Here is a 24,124-nt window from a genome sequence, read left to right as displayed (position 1 = left end):
TGTTTTTTTATTTTCGCTCATTTTGGTGAATCTTGTATATGCTAAATATCTTTATTCAGTCGATATCTCACTTAAAAAAAAAAAAGCTCAACAATTTGATATTTACACTGACGTTTCTATGTCAAAAGATGTGCATAATAATGTTAAAGTACAGAAAAATAACTTCACCGTTTTTGGTGCCTTATCTGGGATGTATATTTATTTATATATTAGCCCAGGGCTCTCCTTAAAATGCCTTTGCATTTGTAGCAATTCGGCATAACTATGATTTCCCTGGCATTTGTGACAAGTTTGCCCTTTTCAGATGTTGTTCCTTTTGGTGCTGACACAATCGTCGCACGCTGCCCGAGTTATAGCTGTAATAGTGCTAGCGCTTACCACTATACAAAAAGTAGCTTTCCCACCGTGCTCATTTAACTCCAAATACTATGGATTCGGAAAATCCAGGGTGAAAGTCAATGGTTAGGTCTCGCCTGACCCAGCGCATGCGCTGGTCTGGCGAGACTTATTGAGAGGGCTCCGAAAAGTGCTACCAGGCCAGCCTAGAGCTACAGTGGATGTGCGCGGGCAGGCGCGCGTGCCGCGCTTTACCGCGAATACTTTCACTTTCGCGGCCCCACGGCCGCTTTGATGTTTGATCACGATCGCGATCACTTTCGCGGCCGCACGGCCGCTTGGCATAGCCAATAGGTCTCGCTTTTGGGACCTTATAAGTATTTAGTTATGCAACTGTTGCATGGCTAAATACTTATAAGGTCCCAAAGGCGAGACCTATTGGCTATGCCAATGCTTGTTTTTGTTTTGCTTTTGGGTCGGGCATCATGAAAGCAGGATCAGAAAGTCAACAGGCCTCTAAGAGCCTTGTTTACCTCCAGCTGTTTTCACTCCTTCGCCGCCTTCTCGCCCCTTTGAGCTCTTTGATGTCATCGATGGTTAAAAGTGCATAACGTCACTTCCGCATTTTATTGCATAACCATAATAATAATAATACACATTTGTAAAGCGCGAACAATCACCCGTAAGGTCTCTAGGCCTGGGGGCCGTCGGGAAGATTAAGCAACCTATTGCCCAGAATCACATGGTGCCGGGGATCGAACCGTGATCCCCAGATTCCAGAGTCAGTCGCCCTGGCCGTGGCGCCAGACCATTCGTGGTTGGGTCTTGCTGTTGCACTAATGACATTGGCATGTGACGCTGGCTTATGTTTAGTGCCTCTCCCAGTCCTCCCTCCCCGCCAGGGCCCACACTGAGCCCTCCTCATATCTGTTGCTTACGTTATGGGTTGCTGGGCCCTCGCCTTCATCCACATCGTCACGGTGACACAGCGCCCTTCGAGAGGCATTGGCTTGTGTGGGATTCTCCATTGTGACGTGTGGCTGTCGCTCAATCAGCCGCCCCAGCTTTTGGTGACGCAGCGGCCCTTGAGAAGCACTGTCTTGTGGGGGTGGAAGTTCTATAGTGATGTGCGCCCGACTCTGCATTCCCAGCCTTTTAGATGCACGGGCCTGTCGTGGGAATCTCCTACCACCCCCAGCTGTAAATGTGAAATCAGGTTATTGACAGTGGTGTACCAAAGGTGCACTGATGAAAGCACGGAAATGACCGCCCGCGCCCATCCCGGTCCTCACCAATCCCGCGTCCTGGTTGGCTGGTAAAACAGTCATAATCTGGCTGTAATGGGCCCTTCGCGCTCCTGGACAACGGAGTCGCTGCACCAATGACCAGGGCTCAAGTCCTAAAAAGAGAAGTGTGCAATCATTGTGGGTGACATCACATGGAGTTACATCACGGCGCGTGACATCGCGTGTGGCATCACAATCTATGATCTCACAGGAAATGACATCTGATCTTACGACCTCACATATGTTTAGCAGGTCTATCATGAGTACATTTGAGCGTATTACATTATTTAACAAATTAGATTTGGCATTGGGATGTGCCAAAATCTGGACACAAATTGGCAACAGGGAGAAATGTGGCAGTAAATCTTTTCTGCTTAATGGGTTTCACGATCTGTATTTTAAAATGCCTTATAGGGTTAGGGTACCTGCTGTAGAGACCTTTGTGCGCCATCTTAAAATCTCAGGGAATAATGATAATGGAAAGATAACTCTGGAGGATGACATATCTGCTGGAGAGATCTGTGTTTTGCCTAGTCCTAGTTTTGAATCAACGTAGCATAGAGGATTAATACGTCTTCTGCAAAACACATTGTGTAACATGCAGATGACAAACTTTTATTATATGTAAATGGGTAAGTGGGTCACTGCTTTTAAGACAGAGATTCTTTTGTTACTTGCAGTTCAAAAGTTGCAATCCTTCTAACATAGAGCAGTGACACATGAAGGACATGTGGCTGTGACCCTCGCTGTCTTATGAAACACATGCTTTATATTGATGTACACATGTATGATTTATTGTCAATGTATAATATATATATGTGATGTAAAGTGCTCTGACACCCTGCATTGGAATGAGTGGCACTATGTATGCCAATGCAGGGCGTCAGAGCGCTGTACATCACACGTACACAAATAACAAATTAATTATCCTTACTATGTTTTATTTTGTTTTATAGCGCTTTAGCACTCCAAAATAGTGGTATTTAAATTATTTATGTACATACTTGGGTGACCAACACATCCAACATTCTTACAGTGCATGCATATATATCTCATATACAGGGACTGAACAAAGTCAAAAGCATTTCTCTCTTAAGTACCTGTGTTGTGGTAAGATGTGAGCCTTTGTTTCCCCTCCATTACATCTAGGCGTAAGATAGCTCCCAGCCAGCATACTCCAACAAAAAGAGGCCTTCAGCCATTGCTATGGGCCCAGCTTGCATGTGACTGGCCCCTTCCCCACCTGCATGTTGCTGCTGGAAGCAGACAACCTGCATGCGCTGCTGAAAGATTCCTGGTGTCTGAAAATCGCATGAGAGGAGCTCGGCATATTCCTGTGAGATCTGGCTGAAAGCACTAGCTTTGCTTGCTAGCAAGGCAGATGACGCCTTCTCTCTGAAAATAGTGAGTAGATGGCGTCTACCCGCGTCTACCCCCGACTCTAGCCCCGCCAATGACTGACTGCACACAGTGGGTTCTCGAATAAGTGTGTTAATCATAGGGTCAGCGAGAACATGTCTTGCATTATGGAAGTTTGGGTAACTACCAACTGGAAGAGATGCAGAGCGCTGTGGAGCCAAGACAAGAGGGAGGAAAGCACATTAGAAATACCATCATACCATACAATCGAGTTATAGTGACAGCAGATGGTCAGCCCTGCACTGAGCAACCAGCTGCCTTAGCTCGCCCTCAGCTAGAATGAGAATGCTCTCCCTACAAATGAGCGCCTCAACTTCGGACTTTTCCCATATAACCAATGATTTTTCTCTTAGCCTCCATTGAAAATACTTTTTTCTTTCTTAAGTAAAAGTATTTACTGCGCCAAGCGCTGCTGTTCTAGAGTTGTAAAACCCAGAATAGTTTGTTCGCATGTTGTATAGCACATTTGATCAATTAAAACAGCTTTGGGCCATGGGCAGGTGATGGAGTTATTTTTTGCAAGGTTTTGGTTGTTTTTGTTGCAGTCATGTTAGTTGTGTCTGGTGTAACACAAACTTTGCCTGATGTTTGTATGTGAACGGCGGTGGGCCCAGTTTCATCTGTTCTGTGTTTACTGACTCAGTTGTGGCCATTCAGCCTGGTTTGAGGGAGGAAGGCCGTATGGCCCTATGTCTGGGATGCATGTGCTCTTGCGCATTCTTTTCCTCTGCACAGGTGTGCTACGAGATGTTACTATTTTCTTTCTCATTGATGATAATGATAGGTTATTTTAAGGCATCGTGATTGCAATAGAGAGTGTGCTGATGCTTACATAAGAGCAGGTCGCCATGCCTACATCTTTTCCCCGAATAAGGCTAAGAGATGGGACATTGCCAGAACGATTGGGCAAAACAGAGGAGGAAAAGATTCCTTTTGAGGTGCTTAAGACACTAAATGAGGCTAGGACACGTACATGCCATTTTTCCATAATAAACAAGCATTGGCAAAGCCAACAGGTTATGCATTGACTGCCAGCTTTTTGGCTTTGTCAGTGTCCCTTTTGGTTTGTCATGATCTTTGGAAAAACGTATTGTTGGGAAAGCTGCCAAGCATTTGTCAAAAGAAATGCCTAAAAGCATAAGTATTTTTTTTGTTTCGGAAAGCATACACTGCAATAGAAGTCGCTGGCACTAAAGGGAACTACTTTGTATGTACAAATGCTCTTCGTGAAATGAAAAAATGCTATAACCCACAGAGAAGTCAACCAATGGCTGAAATGGGCTGGGTCCTTACCCCATGCTGTATGTTGCAGTGGATGAAAAGAATGTGCAGGACTCAACAACAGACCAATGGATGAAGAGGGCTCAGTGAAAGCACTTTAAACTAAGTATATTGTATAATTTAGTAAAATCAAAAAATCTGGACTAAGGCAGGTCTATAAAAGGACCAAAGAAAGAGGACCTTCCTGCTGTGGGCTGCAAAACCTGTACCGGCTGAACTGTCCCTCTTGACATGGCACCATTTGACAGCTATGCATTTTACATTCAGATTTAAATCTTTCTGCTATACAAAAAGTTTTCTTTTTTAAAAGCAGGGCACTGCTGTCTTGTCACAGATCGTGGTGGTCAAGTCTTCTTTCCCTGATGCGAAGCTGGCACATCCTACCAAATTATTGGAGGGAGCACTTGATAAGAGTGTGCAGATGTCAGGCATCTTCATTGGTAGGGGACATGGTCAACCCACTCTCTCTTGCAAACTGAGAGCACCCTCTTTTAAGAAAGATGCTCATGTGGGCAACAAAAAACAAAAGTATAGAGGGGAAAATAAAAAAAAACCTGCCCAAATTCCTTGTGAAAAGAGAACACTATGGACATTTTGTTTTGTTTTTTTCAAAGTGAAAACTTTGTTTTATGTGGCTCTGGATTTTAGGTCTGGTGTTAGCCAAGAACGTACATATACTTATTTATGGAGGCTTTAAGCCAGCCCTCTTCATCCATTGATCTAATTTTGTATCATTCACATTTGTCATATGCCAGGGAACATCTTTGCCCAGGCTAGATCCCCTCAGTGCCATGGACTGCTATGTTTAAGTGTTCTTTGAGACCAAAAAATCTTTTTGTTTTTCCCTGAATGTTTTATTTTTAATATTGGCGAGGGTCTAGCTGCTCCCACAACAATATCATTGTATAAAAACAACTCCAAAGAAATCATTGACAAAGCCAAAAGGCTGACAACCAACACCAGTCTGTTTAGCTTTGCCACTACTTGTTTCTTTTCATTTCAGTTGCTTGTTAGTTTACTGTAACTAGGTCAAATGATCATTTACTGTATTGTCCATACATCCTTCTATTTCCTTTGCTTTATTGTGCCTGCACCATATATAACAGTTCTACTAATCCACCAACCCTGCAGAGATGTGAAAGGGAGAGCCCAAACAAGTTGTCAGCCTTTTCAGGCTGGGGCTTCTGCTGCCCTCCGCCCACCCCAACTCTCCTAAGAGCTATTATTTCTCTTTGTAGACATATTTAATCTCAAAAGGCTCGGTGTGACAGCAGCTGTTGGACACCATGGACTTCCTGTGTGAGGTATGGGTGCTTTGAGAAGGTGTTTAGCAGGAAGTCAACAAGATCTATTACCATCACTGAAGTATCATATTAAATGTATATACGGCTTTGTCCACCAAGCCCCTGTGTCTTGCACTTCATATTCAGGTGTCCTTAAGTCCTTTTTTCCTTTCAGGAGGTCCTCGTTGTAAAGTGCTAATTTTGGAACGCATCAGAGGTGATTGCTTGTCAATATCCAACACAAAAAATGGTGAATGGTTGGAACCCAGAGGGACCCACCAGGGGTCATGAGTGATGTAATATGTCACTAGTGATGAAATGTGTGAGCACAAAAGGAAGCACTCAGAACTTAATATAGCGCTTAATACTATTGTCACAATTGGAATCCCAAATGTCTGTGATGGCACAGTGATATCATCCTGTATATTTTGTCCCTCAAGTAGACAAACGCAGTTGATTGTAAAAAAAAAGTATGTCCAATATTTATTCTTCAATCTTCTTTGTCTCATGACAAACATTACATTAGTCCAGCCAAGCAAATTATAATTAGCTCAGTAAATGATTATTTATGAATTTCATCCACCTCCGCTCTTTCCTGGAAAGGTGTGGAGAGATCCGTCAAGCGGAGGCCAAGACAAAGGGAATCACAAAACACCCTTTTCCCCATATAATTTCCATAGGGCAAATTAGACAACACTGCAGAAAAACCGGCTCAACAGAATTGCACTAAATTTGTCAGGAAGGTAGATCTTTACCCAAAAACTGGGGTTTTTAAGATTTGGCGTATATTTGTTGAGCAGTTTTAGAGAAATTACCTAGATTACCTAAATGGCAAAATAAAGCAGTCTAATAGACTGGAGCTGCAGGACAGAGACCCGTCCTACAGGACTAAGAGCTATGATTGGCTGGCAGCAACAAGAAGAGAAACGTAGCACCTCCAGTTACAGGATGCAGTCCGCTAGTCCTAAAAAAAAAAAGTAAAAAAGCAAATACAGTATTAGGGTTGTGATACACTGACCGCCTAGCTCTTGAGGGGTGGTGGGTCCCAGAGGACGCCTCCCAGGAAACAAATTTACTAAAATATATATTTTAGGGTTGTCACAGTCTTGGGGGTGCCAGCGCAGCCCCCTGGTAGTCCCATGGAATTCCCGTGGACCCGGCAAAAAAAAAGAAAAGAAATAAAGACTGCTATGGGGTAGGGGTCTGTAGGAGGTTGTCTGCCTGCGGGGGAGGGTGGAGGCCACAGTCAACCCAACGCCGCTCACAGCCAAAGGCTATATGCAGTGCTTAATTTGTAAAATATTACGTGCCAGGGCTCTGACCAGGAGGCCACTGCAGCTTGCACCACCCATGACCCCTGTCATCGCTGCCAAAAAAAACACTAACCATCTCTCTCGCATGTAAATGCAACAGTTCAGATTATTCTAGGTCCCCAAAGCTAAAGGAATGGCTGGGGAGGCAGGTATTAGTCATTTTGTTAATGTATATTGTTTTCCTAAACAACTGTTAATCTCTAAATTACATGAGCAGCGCCACCTTGTGGCAGACTGCCCTAAGTGTGGTGTTGACAATTAGGTCCCGTTGCCGAGCACCGGAAACCAATTAGGTGCCGGTGCTCAGCACCGGAAAGCTCCAGCTCAAATTAAGCACTGGCTATATGTGCTGAGGGTTTAGCTGTTGGGGCAGGGCCTGGCTATAAGTTGGACCCTGGGGCTAACCACCCACCTCACACAGGGTATGAATGTGTGTGTATATATATATATATATTAGCGATCGAATCATGAGCTATACTTACAATGCATCTACAACATATTCTGTAGAAGTCGGGTTCACCTCTGATGTCAATTCCTACACGCGCACTGTAAATATCTCTGTGCTTTCAGTTCTATTCAGCACATTTACTTCCAATTTTGATTCATTCCACTGCCTCGGGCAAGCCGTAAATTGTCTGCATGTTTCCTTAACCTTGAGAAGCAGTACAAGGCTAGTCATTTAACAACCTGGTATGGCTGCCAAATTGAAGGTCCGCATCCCTAAACCTCTTTGCTTAGCTTCTTTTCATTACAAGGAGTTTGCCAAACACAACACCACAGGCTTCAACATCAGGAAGCGGTCCAATGAGAGTAAAGCTTACAAGGCCCATTCAGTCAAATACGATGCTGAATTTGGACCGCTGCTGTTTTAATGGCCTTGGGGCCTCATTTAGAGGTTGGAGAAAACTAAAACATCGTCAAGTGTCGGCAGTAGCGGCCGCTACTGCGCGCGGGTGGTGAGGCGAGGAGAATACAACAAAATATAACTTACCTGGGTGCCACAGGGTGCCGCCCCCTCTCCCCTTAGTCGTCTTCTGGCAGCAACAGGAAGAAGCACACAGCTTCCCAGAATCCCCTGTCCAACCACAACGCTGCCTCACAGCAGCGTTGTGATTGGTCTGAGCACCGTGGTTCGGCACTCAGACAAGGGCTTGGAGGTTGGGCAGCTTCCCCACCAGGCTGTGTAATGCAGCCTGGTGGGGAAGATGCAAAGTGCGCATGACGGTTTGGCCGGCCCAAGCAGTCATGCTTACTTAGTGAGTGTGGTTAACACTATTTCCCCTGCCCCCTGCACTGGCCAGCCCAGCCTCACCCGCCCGCCCCGCACGGCACCAAAGCAGGAAGAAAAACTAAAATGATTAGTTATTATCACTTTCGTCATCCTTTTTACGCTGCTCGCAGAGCAGTGGGGGGACGCTCCTCTGCCTTAATGGAAGAGCCGCCACTGAGCGTCTGGAAAAAACTCTAAATACACAGCAGAATCCACTGGATGAATTTCCTCCACAATACATATAGTTATGAAGGAGGGTTCAGCCGCGGGAATCTCCTCCGTATTGTCCTTCAGCAACAGAGAGAAACAGGTTAGTGTGGGGATACCTGGAAGTGCTGCTCAGTGTCTTTTCTGGTTAAGTGCCACCTGTAGAGCGAAGGTGCATGAGTATAGGAAAATCACAATTTCATTTTTCCAGTATAAATCTTTTTAATGCGTTCTCTGCTAAAGTCTTGTCTTTCAGTTTCATGCATTCTCCTTTGCTCACGAGTTCAGTATTTTACAGTGTATCCTGTGCCTTTTATATGGTTTCCATTCACTACAGGGGAGTATGGACAGTCCAGTGCGCATGCACGCAGTGACATAAACACGTGTTCTTTGAATAAAGTAGTTATTGTTCTTTAGATCTGAAGGTAACTCAGTTCCTGTTGTAAACAAAAAATGCAATCTGCCCTGATAACTTTAGTATAGGGGACATAATGGGTACCATGTACATCCTGAAAACACCATCAGGGCCCTATTGCATACAGGGCGCACTTTCCCTGTTCCCAACATGGCGCACCTTCAAACCGGTGCGCCGTGCGCAAACAGGGAAGGTGCGCCCTGCTATATTGAATGAGCTGCCCTCAGAGCAGCTGCAAACTCATGCTGCCCTGGGGGCAGCACATCCAGGAGAAATACGGAGCTGCTTTAAAGCAGCCGCTCCAGTTTCACATGCATGCGGGACTTGCCTGCACTTTTAAGAGGGTAAAGAAATCCCTTGCAGGCGTGTGCAGTGAGGGATTGCACCCACCTACAGGAGGATGTCTGAGGGGTCCATGGGTCTACCTTGACTCCCTCCAAAGGGCTGCCATCAGGGGGGTGCACTAACAGTGGCCACCTTTTTGAGGTGCACTCCTGACAGCTGCTTTACATCTGCACCCGCATCTGTGATATGGTGCAGGCACGGAGGTAAAGAGATTCCTTTATTTGCATGGGGCCATGCCCCAAAGCAAACGAGGGAACGCCCTCTTGCGATATCGCTGGCGCTACATGTGTGCCAGTGCTCTCTGTATTACAGAAGGGGCCACACAAACTTCTGCGGCCCCTTCTGTAATACCAAAGTGCTCCAGGGGTGCACAAAGCTATGTCCATGCGCAGCGGGTATTGGTACTGATGTTTGGTCACGCCTCGCTCCCTGCCCACAGAGGGCACTCTATGAATCCTTTGACCCATGCCAGTCCCCTGCCCACCTCACTCATTGTTTGGACCAACTGCACTGGGACTGGCTGGGGAATGATGCCTTTGGCTGTGGCAAGCTACATCTTTCACCCCAGCGCCCACTGGACACTACCTTTGACAGTGTACAGCGGGCACTGTGCTCACAGACGGATTTTCGATCTACCCTGATATCAACAACCTTGACATCAGGGTCAATTTGGGCATTGAAGATGAACTTTTTTTTTTTCACGATTATAATCTTAAAATCAACTTGGCAAACCTCTGCCATCTTGATGTGCTCTCTAGCAATCAAAAATTGTGGCACTCCAGGAAGAATTAACAAGCAATGAGCATATTCGGTAGAGATCTGATAACCTTTTGTGGATTTGTACAGATCGCAACCATTTTAAGTGCATCCTAGCTTCCCGAAATGGCGACTTGCCTTCTGATGGACTTAGTTTAAAGTCCCCAAACCCTGTCCAATTTTCTGTGGCATTTCTTCAGAGGCTTTCCCAGTGTATGTTCCTAGGCTTTTGCCCTTATATAAGGGTAGACATGCTGAGGAAACGAGGAAGAGCCTAATAAAACATGAAGGGTGTGATAGAAACTCCCTGCACCACTTACTGAAATGTGCTGCTTTCTCTCAAAAACGTTCTCACCAAAATGTCCTAATGAGCAGTGTCCTCCTCCGTCACAATGCAGGATAGCGGCAGTGTTTCTACACCCGGAGTCGAATGCATAACATCTCCATCCCCTATGTGGACACTTCCAGGGCACTCAACATTTTGTCCCTTTGTGGAAGTACGAGAGGTACTCCAATACCAAATCAGATGCCATTCCATATGTGAGAGCCCAGCTCTACAAAAACCAAAGGAAATGATGGACGGAGTGTTGAACATTGCAAGCACTCACCCCCAGTCAACTGATCTGGGTTTAATCCATCACCGTTCTTTAGCCCACTCTGCCACCCCAGTTCAGACATGGCCATATGCAAATCAGTCTGACCCTGTGCCTCATGGGAACAGTCCAGCCCGAACTGCCAAGCCATGTCTTATCTGGACCAGAAACAAGCTTCCTAGGACCGGTTTCTGGCATTTCAGCCGTCTTCAGCCAGGCTTGCTTGAATCCAGTGGCAAAGTGAGCAAGGGACTCACGTCTGAGCATACCCTGCCAACTTATGGCGAACAAAGCAAAAACCAAAGCCCAGCTCTACGCCTGAAGGAAGCCGCCTACACCTCACCATGTCCTCACTTGCCCAACTAAAGAACTACTTACAGAGGGAAGGGGGCAAATATATTGTAGACCACTTCAATGGCTTGCTTATCTCAACTATCTCAGGAAATTCAGAGGAACATTGGCACCCTATTCAGAAACAGCTGTGAGGCACATTGGCACACGTGATGCCGTGTCCTGCCATGCACCAGCATGGCCAAGGCACTTTCAAGGGTGAGATTTTGGGCAAAATGATGCAGGCTTCTATTGTCCATTGACTTACATCAGTCACTATATTTTGTCGCAGACTGTTTTGGGCCTACAATTACATGATTCTGGTACTTCGAAGTTCAAAGACAAAATCAGTTCTCCAACAACGAGGCTCTGATCTTTTTTTTTTGCTATCGTAGCTCAGAGCATCTCTGACCCTCCGAAACATAAGCCAATTTATTTTAAAATATGATGATGAAATACCTGAACTCTGCTACTAAGGAAATTATTTTTTCTTCTTTTTCTTACATTGGGTTGAGGGATATTTTTGGAATGAGAATGTGCAAGAAGTTGACAAGTACCAAAACTGGAAGTATTTTAAAGGGGAGGTGACTTGTATGCTGTAGTCCCGGGCACACAACTGGAACACTGATGATCTTACTTCCAATATTTGGGATCGGAGGGCCACCACCGCCAGTGCAGAGTGGCTTCCCAACAACACCAAAGACCCTGGAATCTAAGGAAAAAACATGAAGGTGGTTTGCTGAACGTGGAGCGCTCCCTCAGCCACTGGAAATTTTTCAGGGTCCCATTCTAGTCTCTTGTTTTCTTCCACGATGCCACTTCAGACTGGGACCAACCGTATCCACATCAGACTCGAACCTGCCCTATATGAACAGTTCAACCCCTACTGCAAGGCCAAGCCCCCCCCCCAACAGGAACACAACAACCCCAAACCATGGTCAGCCTCATCATGTTTGGCCTCCTCACTCAGGTGCAGCGTGAGTCCTGTGACGCAGGGATGACGCGGCCCGTGTTTGGACGTACCCACTGCACTTGGGAATCTCACTCGAAACAACCAGTGGAGAACTAGTGATGGGGAGACTGCTTGTAAAAGTCCCAGCCACTGGCCTTTGGTCTTTGGTGCCTTCAAGTCTATTGTTTCTCACTCACCACGCCACTTCAGACAGGGACCGAACTCACGCACATAAGGCGTTGTCCTGCTCCACATTGGCCAAGGAGACACTCACAGTAGGAAAATATCACATAACAACATTATTAGTGTTCCAGCACCTAAACAAATGAGCTCCTTTAGTTTTCAAAGTTGGAGCACCTTTGACCTTTCTTTTCATCATTTCTTGCACAGCATTCTAGTTCACATTCTTACCTAATATTACCTTCTTAAGTTCAATTTCCTGACATGTTTTGGTTTTCTCATATTTCATCAGAGGAACTCATCAACCATGGTCACGTATGTGTCTTTTTGTCATTGCAATGGAAAGGGCCGGAGATTTGATCATTTTAAATGCTACTGTCAACACAACACTGCAGAGGAGAAACTCCCCCGGTGCAGGCGCACCACAGGCCCTGGGGCAAGTGGAATGCACATCTCTTGCAGAGGGCAGTGGAACTTTGGTACCAAGATTAGAGCCACCACATGATGAAAGGCGCTATGAAATGGAAGCAGGAACCCCTAGTCAAGAGACTTGAGTCCTGATATTGGGAGACACAGGCCACGATACTAAGACAGGGCGACACTAGAACAAGCAACCCATAGTCGTCTAGGATTGACCACGTATAAGCCAAGCTTTGTTCATGAACTAAAAACAATGTTTTGAAGGGGGACCACGCAGAGCACCTGGAGCATTGTGGATTGTACCACTCGACATGAATTGGCATTGACCATGGGTGCTGCTGGTCATCACCGTCCAGAAAATAGCTGCCATCCTCAGCAAACAGGGTTGGCATTCCAGCAGTACATCTATGGCACCCACAGCTAACTCGATGCCCCCCGGGGACCAAACAGACTAAATCCACTGATTGAATTCATCTTTATAGAATTAAAATAGTCTCTAAAGCAACTACAGTCCTAAAATGACGGGCACCGTGACATGCCACGCAATGGTGACAGCCAGGGTAACCAATGCTACAAAGACATGGGTCATTGCTACAAGCCGCAGTCAGCCTGGACTACTTCCAGGTCACAAACATTTGTGAGTGGACATGGACGCCCTCACAGGGCGTCACTGGGACCAGCAGGAGGCGCAGACCTTTAAACCCCGCTGCCTGCTCTTGCTTTGCGCCTATCCCTGGTGAGGATCTTCAGCTCACCATCTATTTTGTGTCTCTTTCATGCCACCTGGTGCCAAGGACAGTGCTCCTCTGCAGCTGCTACTTGGGAGCAGCCATTACATTCGAATCATTCAATTGCCAGGGCTAGTGGAAGGGACATCAAGCACCTTGGATGACCCCCAAAATGATGACATCACTGGGTTGACACCTTATGCCATCTTTGGTCTCTCAATAGTCTCCTATTTGCGGCTTGGTGGCTTCGTGAAGAGCAGGGAATGGAAACTGAAGGAAGTAAACAGTGCTCCTGTAGCCCTGGTTACTTTCTCATCCTTCTGTTGGGACCCCTGAAACCAGAGGTAACCAGGGCAGTGTCGCGAGTACCAAGAGGCACGTCTGTGTGTCAGCTGCAACTCCTGGCCACCTCAGATGAACCCTTATGGAGGGCCCTTCCATCCGTGAGGCCCTGCTTTGCCCAAGTGTCTGCTGGTGACATGATATCACCCTTGCAGTCAGGTCTCTTTTTTCTGCAGGTTTTCTGAAGGCACTGTTGCCAAAGTGTGGTTTGTACCGGTGCTCAGCAGTTCCGCCAGTGTTTCTGGTTTCATTCTGGCTGGGTCCGGTCTCTCATCAGGTTTCATAAGGTCGGCCTAGGAGTGGCATCAGATGACGGGGCTTGCCACACGCAACCCAGTCCCAGCTCCCTTTCAGCTAACCTTGGCACAAACCTGGGTGGAGCAAGACTAACAATGGTAAGAGACCCCGTGGACAGCTGTGACACACCTGGAGACCGGAGTAATAACAAGCATTGACAAACCCAATAGGTCTCACTTTTGGTACCTTCTGGTTTTGCCAATGATCTTAAGTCATGCTGCACAGCACCATTGATAGCTGAAGAATTAAAAAAATAACTATGTGTTGGATTAATAAGTAAAAAGGAAACAAAATGTGCAAAAGTATTTATTTTAATCAGGTGTGGGGGCAACAAAGGGGTGGAAAAGCGAGGTGGGAGCACACACTGTGGTTGAAGGTGGTGGGCGGAAGCCACACAGGGTTGGGGCTGGGAGCATCCTGGGGGCACGGGTGCTGCGAGGAAGCAAAATGGTGGATATGAGTGTGTAAACAACATGGAGGGTGAGGGTGGGGGGAAGCATCAATGACAGCATGGATTGGGTCCCCAACGGGGGAAAGAGAGCAACATGAAGCTGGTGAGGAGAAGCAGACACATGAGAAAGCAACGCGGCAGGGGTGAGGGAGAAGCACACGCAGATGGGAACACGGAGCATGAGGGAGGTGGGGAGAAAAGTACACAAAGGAGACAACTGGAAATTGTGCACACTCATGGAGTGCTTAAACAAAATTTAAAAAGTAGCACTAGAAAACTGAAGAGTGGAAGGACACAAGTAATGCATCCATGCTCCAAGGGAGGGACATATATGCACGAAGAGGAAGTAAAGTCCACATGGTCTAGAGAATAAGAAGCAAATTAGAATGACAATAAAGCCAACCAATGGTAAGCAATGGATGGGCTATAAGCCCACTGTAAGCCAAAAATATGGCTTGAAACAGGCAGCACATTCACTGCCAAATAGGCAAGACCTAAAACTGACCCAGAAAGAAAGAGTAAGTATCAGAGTTGAGAGTGGAAAAGCTAACCAGGACCCCTGGCCCTTGTTGGCAGGACTACCACCTGCACATGAGGGCTCAGGCATTGTAAAAACAATACCTTCAAAGGAACTAAGCATACTTTAGTGGTAAAAGCAGCAGTTGTGATTCAGAAAAAAATTGGAGGAATGTTTATAGGTTTAGTTAGTTTATACCTATGGGCGAATGAGCAAGGTACAGAAGTTGCAGTTCCATTGTCCAGAGTTCCAGCACAGCCTCCAGGACTGAGAGATAACATCAGCTTTCTCAGAAGTCGTTTCTTTCTGTAGGAAGTTTATAGTTAAAAAAACACACACACATTCACACAATGTGCTTCTTTTAAGGATACAGACTTGGGCAGTAAAGCAGCTGGAAAAACGTAATTGTGTGGCTGTGACGTTTTCCTCTTAGTTATGGATTTACCGCTTGCTGCATACTCCGCCCTTGAAGGGTAATTTGCCGAGTCAACAAAAAAAAATATTTGTACCTCATCCAGATCAACAGTTAACCAAAAATACCCAGGCATGGTGCAGCTAAAGTAGCTCAGCCTCCAGGCGCTTTTTAATGGTTACCTGGTCCTCTTCAGTTGTTGGCAGCGTGAAACTGGTCCTAAGGAGGCTGAACTTTGCCAAGGCAGTATAAATGTCTTCGTTTGATAGACATATTTAAAACTCAGTACAAGGAAGGGTTCCTTCTGTGTCACGAAATATTATGCTCCCTTGTGTGTGCGCGCATTCATCTTTCACCACAGACACAGTTCCCACACAACAGTTATTTCAAGAGAGCCCTCAAAGCACAGACAAACCAGCGCCATTGCTCTTGTTAAGCTCGGATGTAACACTTGTAATGTTTTAACACTGGAGGGATGGGCTCAGTGACCCTTGCATGTAAAGTGCTGTTGGCTGAAAAGCTCGAATTGTTTAAGGGTCTCCAACACGGCATGAGACCGATTGGCAGCTGCGCCTAAGAGGCCAGTAAAGCGAGTCACAGGATCACACAGTTGGGTCAAGGGGGGAGTAGCTGGGATTCAAACCCTGGACGGCTGGCTTTGGAACCTTCAGCTTGACCGCTAAGCCCTGCCTTCCTCCATGTTTGGGGTTTAAGGAACATTTGGCCACATTGGCTACTTGGCCTCTGTCCCAATCATGACGTGACTTGTAGAAGCCAGTTAATTAGCGGCAGGGAACATTAGGGACTCTGAGGAGATCATATACCCACAGAAGGTAGGCTTGGGCAGGAGAACATGACCTCCGGTCCACCGTCTGACCTTCGCTGTCTGCTTTTGGCACCAACGACCCTGCAGTAATACTGGTTTCACCTTTGCTTCCTCTCTGCACAGTGCCCCTGTGCCAGCACAGGAATGAAGCTGGCATTTTGTTTCTGCCACTAGGACTGTCCTCCGTTCATTCACCCCCTACCTTTACCTGAATATGTATTTCCTTTTGCGCCTCTCCTTTATAGGTTTAGCCTAAAGACAGCTTTCGTTGATTCATTGAACTCATCTTTTCCAGAAATGCGCGCGCTTCCAGCCAACCCTTTCCGTCCATTGGTCGCTTCAGGTGTCATTCACATTTCGCTTCCGCGCACTTCCGGATACAGCGCGTGGCTGTGGGTCGGCCCGCTCCACCCCTTGGCTGCCCTGTTATTTGATGGTGCCATTCCGCTTGATTGCAGGAGTGCAGGCATTTGGAAAGGAAAGCCCCTCAGTGCCAGGGCTGGTGGGCCCTGCGGCGGGGTCACTCCTGACTTTGTCTATGTCGGGGGTCGTTTGACACCTGTTTGTATACTGCATAGAAATAAATACATGCATGCATTGCACCCTTGCCATGACCGGACCTTCTGACTCTGTCAGTGCTTTGTTTTATCTGTAGGGGTGCCACATCCCTCATCACTCGGCGCCAGGCAGGCAGCATTTACCCAGCTGTCGTTTTCCTTTTACAAATCACTATTCTCAGATGTTTGTCCAATTTATCTGAAGCCAAAGAACCACGAGCCCCAGAATGCACCGATTTCTTAAAGGAGACCCCTGAGCTGGATGTGGGGAGTCCCCACGCCCTGCCTCAAGCGTACGTGGACACAGTGGTCTGGTCAATCATGAGGTCTTCAAAAGCAGACCTGTTACTGAGATGAAACCCCTAAACTCGACTGAGTAGTTCTCCTGTGGCTTCCAAATCCTGCAGATGAGGTCTCCAAAACAGGGCACAGTTGCTGTCCACGGCTGGCACCCATCCAGTTGATGGCCTCAAAGCTGCATTCAGTGCTCCAGGAAGCCACTCCCAGAACAACACACAGTACCTCAGTCGCGGCCTTTGGGACTGCTGCTGGCCTCCAGCTGGAAGCGTTGAATTGAACTCAGACCTCTGGCTGTGGCCTCCACATGTGGATGCTGTGCTCAGTGTCATGTACATAACACACCATCATCTTCCTCGCCCTATCAGGAGCCCCTCTTGATGTCTCGCCAGGCCTTGGGGTTCACTTTGAGCTCCCTAATGGGTCTGGAAGAAGAGGTTTCAGACTGGGATACTGAAATAATAAACCGATGACATGCCCAGTGTGACCGTCGGATATAGTTCTGACTTTACAGCCAGTGACCCTTTGCATTCTGGGTCTCGCAGTTTGTTTTCAACACTACAACAATGGGGCTAGCGGTCCCAAATTTAACACTACAACAAGGGGCTAGTGGCCCCAGTTTTAACACTACAACAAGGGGTTAGTGGCCCCAGTTTTAACACTACAACAAGTGGCTAGCGGTCCCAGTTTTAACACCACAAGAGGCTAGAGGTCCGGTTTCAACACTACAACAAGGGGCTAGCAGTCCTAGTTTTAACACTACAAGGGGCTAGAGGTCCGGTTTTAACACTGCAACAAGTGTGTTAGAGGTTCCGCTTTTAACACTACCACAAGAGGCAAGCGGTTCCAGTTTTAACACTACAACAAGGGGCTAGAGGTCCGGTTTCAACACGACAACAAGGGGCTAGCGGTCCCAGATATAACACTACAACGATGGGTTAGCGGTCCCAGTTTTAACACTACAACAATGGGCTAGATGTCCTAGTTTTAACACTACAAGGGACTAGCGGTTCCAGTTTTAACACTACAACAAGGGGCTAGAGGTCGGGTTTCAACACGACAACAAGGGGCTAGCGGTCCCAGTTATAACACTACAACAATGGGTTAGCGGTCCCAGTTTTAACACTACAACAATGGGCTAGATGTCCCAGTTTTAACACTACAACAATGGGCTAGATGTCCCAGTTATAATACTACAACAATGGGTTAGCGGTCCCAGTTTTAACACTACAACAATGGGCTAGATGTCCCAGTTTTAACACTACAACAAGGGGCTGGCGGTCCCAGTTTTAACATAACAAAAATGGGTTAGAGGTCCCACTTTTTACACTAAAATAAAAGGCTAGCGGTCCCAGTTTTAACACTACAGCAATGGGGCTAGAGATCCCAGTTTTAACGTAACAAAAATGGGCTAGCGGTCCCAAATTTAACACTACAACAAGGGGCTAGCGGTCCCAGTTTTAACACCACAACAAGGGGCTAGCGGTCCCAGTTTTAACACCACAACAAGGGGCTAGCGGTCCCAGTTTTAACGTAACAAAAATGGGTTAGGGGTCCCAGTTTTAACACTAAAACAAAAGGCTAGCGGTCCCTGTTTTAACACTACAACAATGGGGCCAGAGAGCCCAGTTTTAACACTGCAAGAAGTGTGTTAGAGGTCCCGGTTTTAACACTACAACAAGGGGCTAGCAGTCTCAGTTTTAACACTACAGCAAGGGGCTAGAGAGCCCAGTTTTAACACTGCAACACGGGGCTTGCGGTCCCAGTTTTAACACTACAACAAGGGGCTAGCGGTCCCAGTTTTAACACTACAACAATGGGTCTGGAGATCCCAGTTTTAACACTACAGCAAGGGGCTAGAGAGCCCAGTTTTAACACTACAACACGGGGCTTGCGGTCCCAGTTTTAACACTACAACAAGGGGCTAGCAGTCTCAGTTATAACACTACAAGGGGCTAGCGGTCCCAGTTTTCACACTACAACAATGGGGCTAGAGATCCCAGTTTTAACACTATAACAAGGGGCTAGCGGTCCCAGTTTTAACACTACAACAATGGGGCTAGAGGTCCCAGTTTTAACACTACAACAAGTTGCTAGCGGTCCCAGTTTTAACACTACAACAATGGGTTAGCAGTCTCAGTTTTAACACTACAACAATGGGCTAGAGGTCCCAGTTTTAACACTACAACAAGGGGCTAGCGGTCCCAGTTTTAACACCACAACAAGGGGCTAGTGGTCCCAGTTTTAACATAACAAAAATGGGTTAGAGGTCCCAGTTTTAACACTACAACAAGTGTGCTAGAGGTCCCAGTTTTAACACTACAACAAGTTGCTAGCAGTCCCAGTTTTAACACTACAACAATGGGTCTAGAGATCCCAGTTTTAACACTACAACAAGGGGCTAGAGAGCCCAGTTTTAACACTACAACAAGGGTCTAGAGATCCCAGTTTTAACACTACAACAATGGGTCTAGAGATCCCAGTTTTAACACTACAACAATGGGTCTAGAGATCCCAGTTTTAACACTACAACAAGGGGCTAGAGAGCCCAGTTTTAACACTACAACAAGGGGCTAGCAGTCTCAGTTATAACACTACAAGGGGCTAGCGGTCCCAGTTTTCACACTACAACAATGGGGCTAGAGATCCCAGTTTTAACACTACAACAAGGGGCTAGCGGTCCCAGTTTTAACACTACAACAATGTGCTAGAGGTCCAAGTTTTATCACTACAACAATGGGTTTGAGGTCCCAATTTTATCACTACAACAATGGGTTTGAGGTCCCAGTTTTATCCCTACAGAAGGGGCTTGCGGACCCAGTTTTATCACTACAAAAATGCGTTAGGGGTCCCAGTTTTAACACTAAAACAAGGGGCTAGCGGTCCCAGTTTTAACACTACAACAAGGGGCTAGCGGTCCCAGTTTTAACACTACAACAAGGGGCTAGCGGTCCCAGTTTTAACACTACCACAAGGGGTTAGCGGTCCCAGTTTTAACACTCCAACAAGGGGTTAGCGGTCCCAGTTTTAACACTACAACAATGTGCTAGAGGTCCCAGTTTTAACACTACAACAAGGGGCTAGCGGTCCCAGTTTTAACACTACAACAAGGGGCTAGTGGCCCCAGTTTTAACACTACAACAAGGGGCTAGCGATCCCAATCTTAACCCTACAACAAGGGGCTAGCAGTCCCAGTTTTAACACTACAACAAGGGGCTAGCGGTCCCAGTTTTAACACTACAAGGGGCTAGCGGTTCCAATTTTAACACTACAAGGGGCTAGCGGTCCCAGTTTTAACACTACAACAATGGGGCTAGAGATCCTAATTTTAACACTACAACAAGGGTCTAGCGGTCCCAGTTTTAACACTACAACAAGGGGCTAGCCGTCCCAGTTTTAACACTACAACAATGGGGCTAGAGATCCTAGTTTTAACACTACAACAAGGGTCTAGTGGTCCCAGTTTTAACACTATAACAAGGGGCTAGCGGTCCCAGTTTTAACACTACAACAATGGGTTAGAGGTCCTAGTTTTAACACTACAACAATGGGTCTAGAGATCCCAGTTTTAACACTACAACAAGGGGCTAGAGAGCCCAGTTTTAACACTACAACAAGGGGCTAGAGAGCCCAGTTTTAACACTACAACACAGGGCTTGCGGTCCCAGTTTTAACACTACAACAAGAGGCTAGCGGTCTCAGTTATAACACTACAAGGGGTTAGATGTCCCAGTTTTAACACTACAAGGGGCTAGCGGTCCCAGTTTTAACACTAGAACAATGGGTTAGAGGTCCTAGTTTTAACACTAAAACAAGGGTCTAGCGGTCCCAGTTTTAACACTACAACGATGGGTTAGCGGTCCCAGTTTTAACACTACAACAATGGGCTAGATGTCCCAGTTTTAACACTACAACAATGGGCTAGAGGTCCCTGTTTTAACACTACAACAAGGGGCTAGCGGTCCCAGTTTTAACACTACAGCAATGGGGCTAGAGATCCCTGTTTTAACACTACAACAAGGGGCTTGCGGTCCCAGTTTTAAAACTACAACAATGGGTTAGAGGTCCCAGTTTTAACACTACAACAAGGGGCTAGCGGTCCCAGTTTTAACACTACAATAATGGGTTAGCGGTCCCAGTTTTAACACTACAACAATGGGCTAGATGTCCCAGTTTTAACACTAAAATAAAAGGCTAGCGGTCCCAGTTTTAACACTACAGCAATGGGTTAGAGGTCCCAGTTTTAACACTACAACAAGGGGCTAGCGGTCCTGGTTTTAACACTACAACAAGGGGCTAGCGGTCCTGGTTTTAACACTACAACAAGGGGCTAGCGGTCCCAGTTTTAACACTACAACAAGGGGCTAGCGTTCCCAGTTTTAACACTACAACAATGTGCTAGAGGTCCAAGTTGTATCACTACAATAATGGGTTTGAGGTCCCAGTTTTATCACTACAACAATGGGTTTGAGGTCCCAGTTTTATCACTACAGAAGGGGCTAGCGGACCCAGTTTTATCACTACAACAATGCGTTAGGGGTCCCAGTTTTAACACTACGACAAGGGGCTAGCGGCCCCAGTTTTATCACTACAACAATGAGGTAGGGGTCCCAGTTTTAACACTAAAACAAGGGGCTAGCCGTCCCAGTTTTAACACTAAAACAAGGGGCTAGCGGTCCCAGTTTTAACACTACAACAAGGGGCTAGCGGTCCCAGTTTCAACACTACAAGGGGCTAGCGGTCCCAGTTTTAACACTACAACAATGTGCTAGAGGTCCGATTTTAACACTACAACAAAGGGCTAGCGGTCCCAGATTTAACACACCAAAAGGGGCTAGCGGTCCCAGTTTTAACACTACAACAAGGGGCTAGCGGTCCCAGTTTTAACACTACAACAAGGGGCTAGCAGTCCCAGTTTTAACACTACAACAAGGGGCTAGCGGTCCCAGTTTCAACACTACAACAATGTGCTAGAGGTCCCAGTTTTAACACTCCAAGGGGCTAGCGGTCCCAGTTTTAACACTACAACAGTGGGGCTAGAGATCCTAATTTTAACACTACAACAAGGTAGTCTAGCGGTCCCAGTTTTAACACTACAACAGTGGGGCTAGAGATCCTAATTTTAACACTACAACAAGGGTCTAGCGGTCCCAGTATTAACACTATAACAAGGGGCTAGCGGTCCCAGTTTTAACACTACAACAGTGGGGCTAGAGATCCTAATTTTAACACTACAACAAGGGTCTAGCGGTCCCAGTTTTAACACTATAACAAGGGGCTAGCCGTCCCAGTTTTAACACTACAACAATGGGGCTCGAGATCCCAGTTTTAACACTACAACAATGGGTCTCGAGATCCCAGTTTTAACACTACAACTAGTGGCTAGCAGTCCTAGTTTTACCACTACAAGAATGGGTTAGAGGTCCTAGTTTTAACACTACAACAAGGGGCTAGAGAGCCCAGTTTTAACACTACAACACGGGGCTTGCAGTCCCAGTTTTAACACTACAACAAGGGGCTAGTGGTCTCAGTTATAACACTACAAGGGGTTAGATGTCCCAGTTTTAACACTACAAGGGGCTAGAGGTCCCAGTTTAACACTACAACAAGTGGCTAGCGGTCCCAGTTTTAACACTACAACAAGTTGCTAGCGGTCCCAGTTTTAACATAACAACAATGGGCTAGAGGTCCCAGTTTTAACACTACAACAAGGGGCTAGAGGTCCCAGTTTTAACACTACAATAGTGGCGCTAGAGGTCCCAGTTTTAACACTACAACAAGGGGCTAGAGAGCCCAGTTTTAACACTACAACAAGGGGCTAGCGGTCCCAGTTTTAACACTACAACAATGGGCTAGAGGTCCCAGTTTTAACACTACAAGGGACTAGCGGTCCAAGTTTTAACACTACAAGGGGCTAGAGGTCCCAGTCTTAACACTACAATGGACTAGCGGTCCCAGTTTTAACACTACAAGGGGCTAGAGGTCCCAGTTTTAACACTACAAGGGACTAGCGGTCCCAGTTTTAACACTACAAGGGACTAGCGCTCCCAGTTTTAACACTACAACAGTAGTCTAGCGTTCCCTGAACGCAAAGCTCGTGTTGGTGGCCGAAGCGTCCGCACTGCCTGAAGTTGACCCTCGTGACGTGGCCTCTTTCAGTCTGTAAGGCCCTTTCCACCGGCCCACGGGTACACGTGTGCCCAGATGTTACTCCGCTGCATAGCTTTACCTCCTGCACTCCGGGTCTGGCAGCCGGTGCCCCTGGACATGCTGGCACCCGTACACTCCCTGGATGTTCTTAACGTGAGGTGGGACAGGCGCATTCTGACACTTTAGCTCTGCATGTGCGTTATGAACGTGGGAGTGCAGATCCAAATGTAGAAAATAAGAATCCAGGCCGGTCAGCTCCTCGCACCTGGCGCGGGACAGCCGCAGCGCCTCTCCATCACCCAGTGAGGTCTCTTTCTCACCCCGCCTCCCTTGGCAGGAAAGCATGGGTGGTTCCACAGCCGCCTCCCCACGCCCCCTCCCCCCAACTTGGGAAACTCAGGCGCTGCGCGCAGAGCCAGCTCCCGCCCCCATCACAATGGGCCGAGCAGGGAGCCGAAGGAGGAGGAAGATGGAGCGGGGGAGGAAGGGGGCTTGGTTTGAATAATGCAAAGTAACTCCATCGCAGCCACATCCTGTGCATGAGGCCGCCGCATGAGGCTTGCACCCAGTGACTGACGGCCTTTCTTCTGCTTCCCCTTTCTAACCACGGAGACTCCCCCTCGTTTCTTGCGACGTTTTTTGTTGTCGCCGAAGCGACGCGATACCCGGACTCTGGTGCTTGCGGAACACTATGTCGAGGATCGAGTCTCTGACCAGGGCGCGAATCGACCGAACCAAGGAGATCTCGCTGAAGGTTGGTGGCTTTGAAAGGGGGTTTTATTTAGGGGGCGCCGGGGGCGCTTGGTGTGTGTGGGAGGCGCTTGGAAGTCTTGGACTGCGCGTCAATCCATTGTGGGTCCGGACCGCGAGATGCGCCCGGCGCAGAGTTGGCGGTGCCACCCGGATGGGTCATGCGTACCCCCTGTGGTTCTGATGAGTTCGCCTGTGGGCCGAAGCAGTCTCCCCGGCTCGCTTTCATTTTGTAAATGTAGCGCCAACCGCCGCATTATGGTAACTTCATAGCGCCTCATCACAGTTAAACTGATGCATTGCAGAGGTGCGTGTACCCTTATCATAGACCGGGATCCTGACAGGCTAGTCTGGCGGGATAGCTCCTCGAGTCACGTGGCTGTGTTGTTTGGTGCCTCCCAAATAGCAGGT

General features: G+C 47.1%; 1 protein-coding gene across 11 annotated transcripts in view; it reads left to right on the top strand.

The window, feature by feature from the left end:
* Nucleotides 1-24,124, top strand: part of ARHGEF2 (Rho/Rac guanine nucleotide exchange factor 2) — a 724,728-nt gene that overhangs the window by 476,944 nt on the left and 223,660 nt on the right. For 3 of the 11 annotated variants that reach the window (XM_085638391.1, XM_085638390.1, XM_085638388.1), the window contains exon 1: nt 23,397-23,717. The exons of 7 other annotated variants lie outside the window; for them this stretch is intronic. In XM_085638391.1, the coding sequence (XP_085494517.1) occupies nt 23,655-23,717 (63 nt within the window). In that variant the 5' untranslated portion in view covers nt 23,397-23,654. Of the gene's footprint in view, nt 1-23,389; nt 23,718-24,124 lie in introns of those variants that run through there. One more of the 11 variants, XM_085638389.1, reaches the window with a different exon arrangement.

This window comes from Triturus cristatus, chromosome 12 (assembly GCF_964204655.1).
Source record: "Triturus cristatus chromosome 12, aTriCri1.1, whole genome shotgun sequence".
In the NCBI taxonomy this organism is placed as follows: domain Eukaryota; kingdom Metazoa; phylum Chordata; class Amphibia; order Caudata; family Salamandridae; genus Triturus; species Triturus cristatus.
This window is presented reverse-complemented; position numbering and strand designations above follow the sequence as displayed.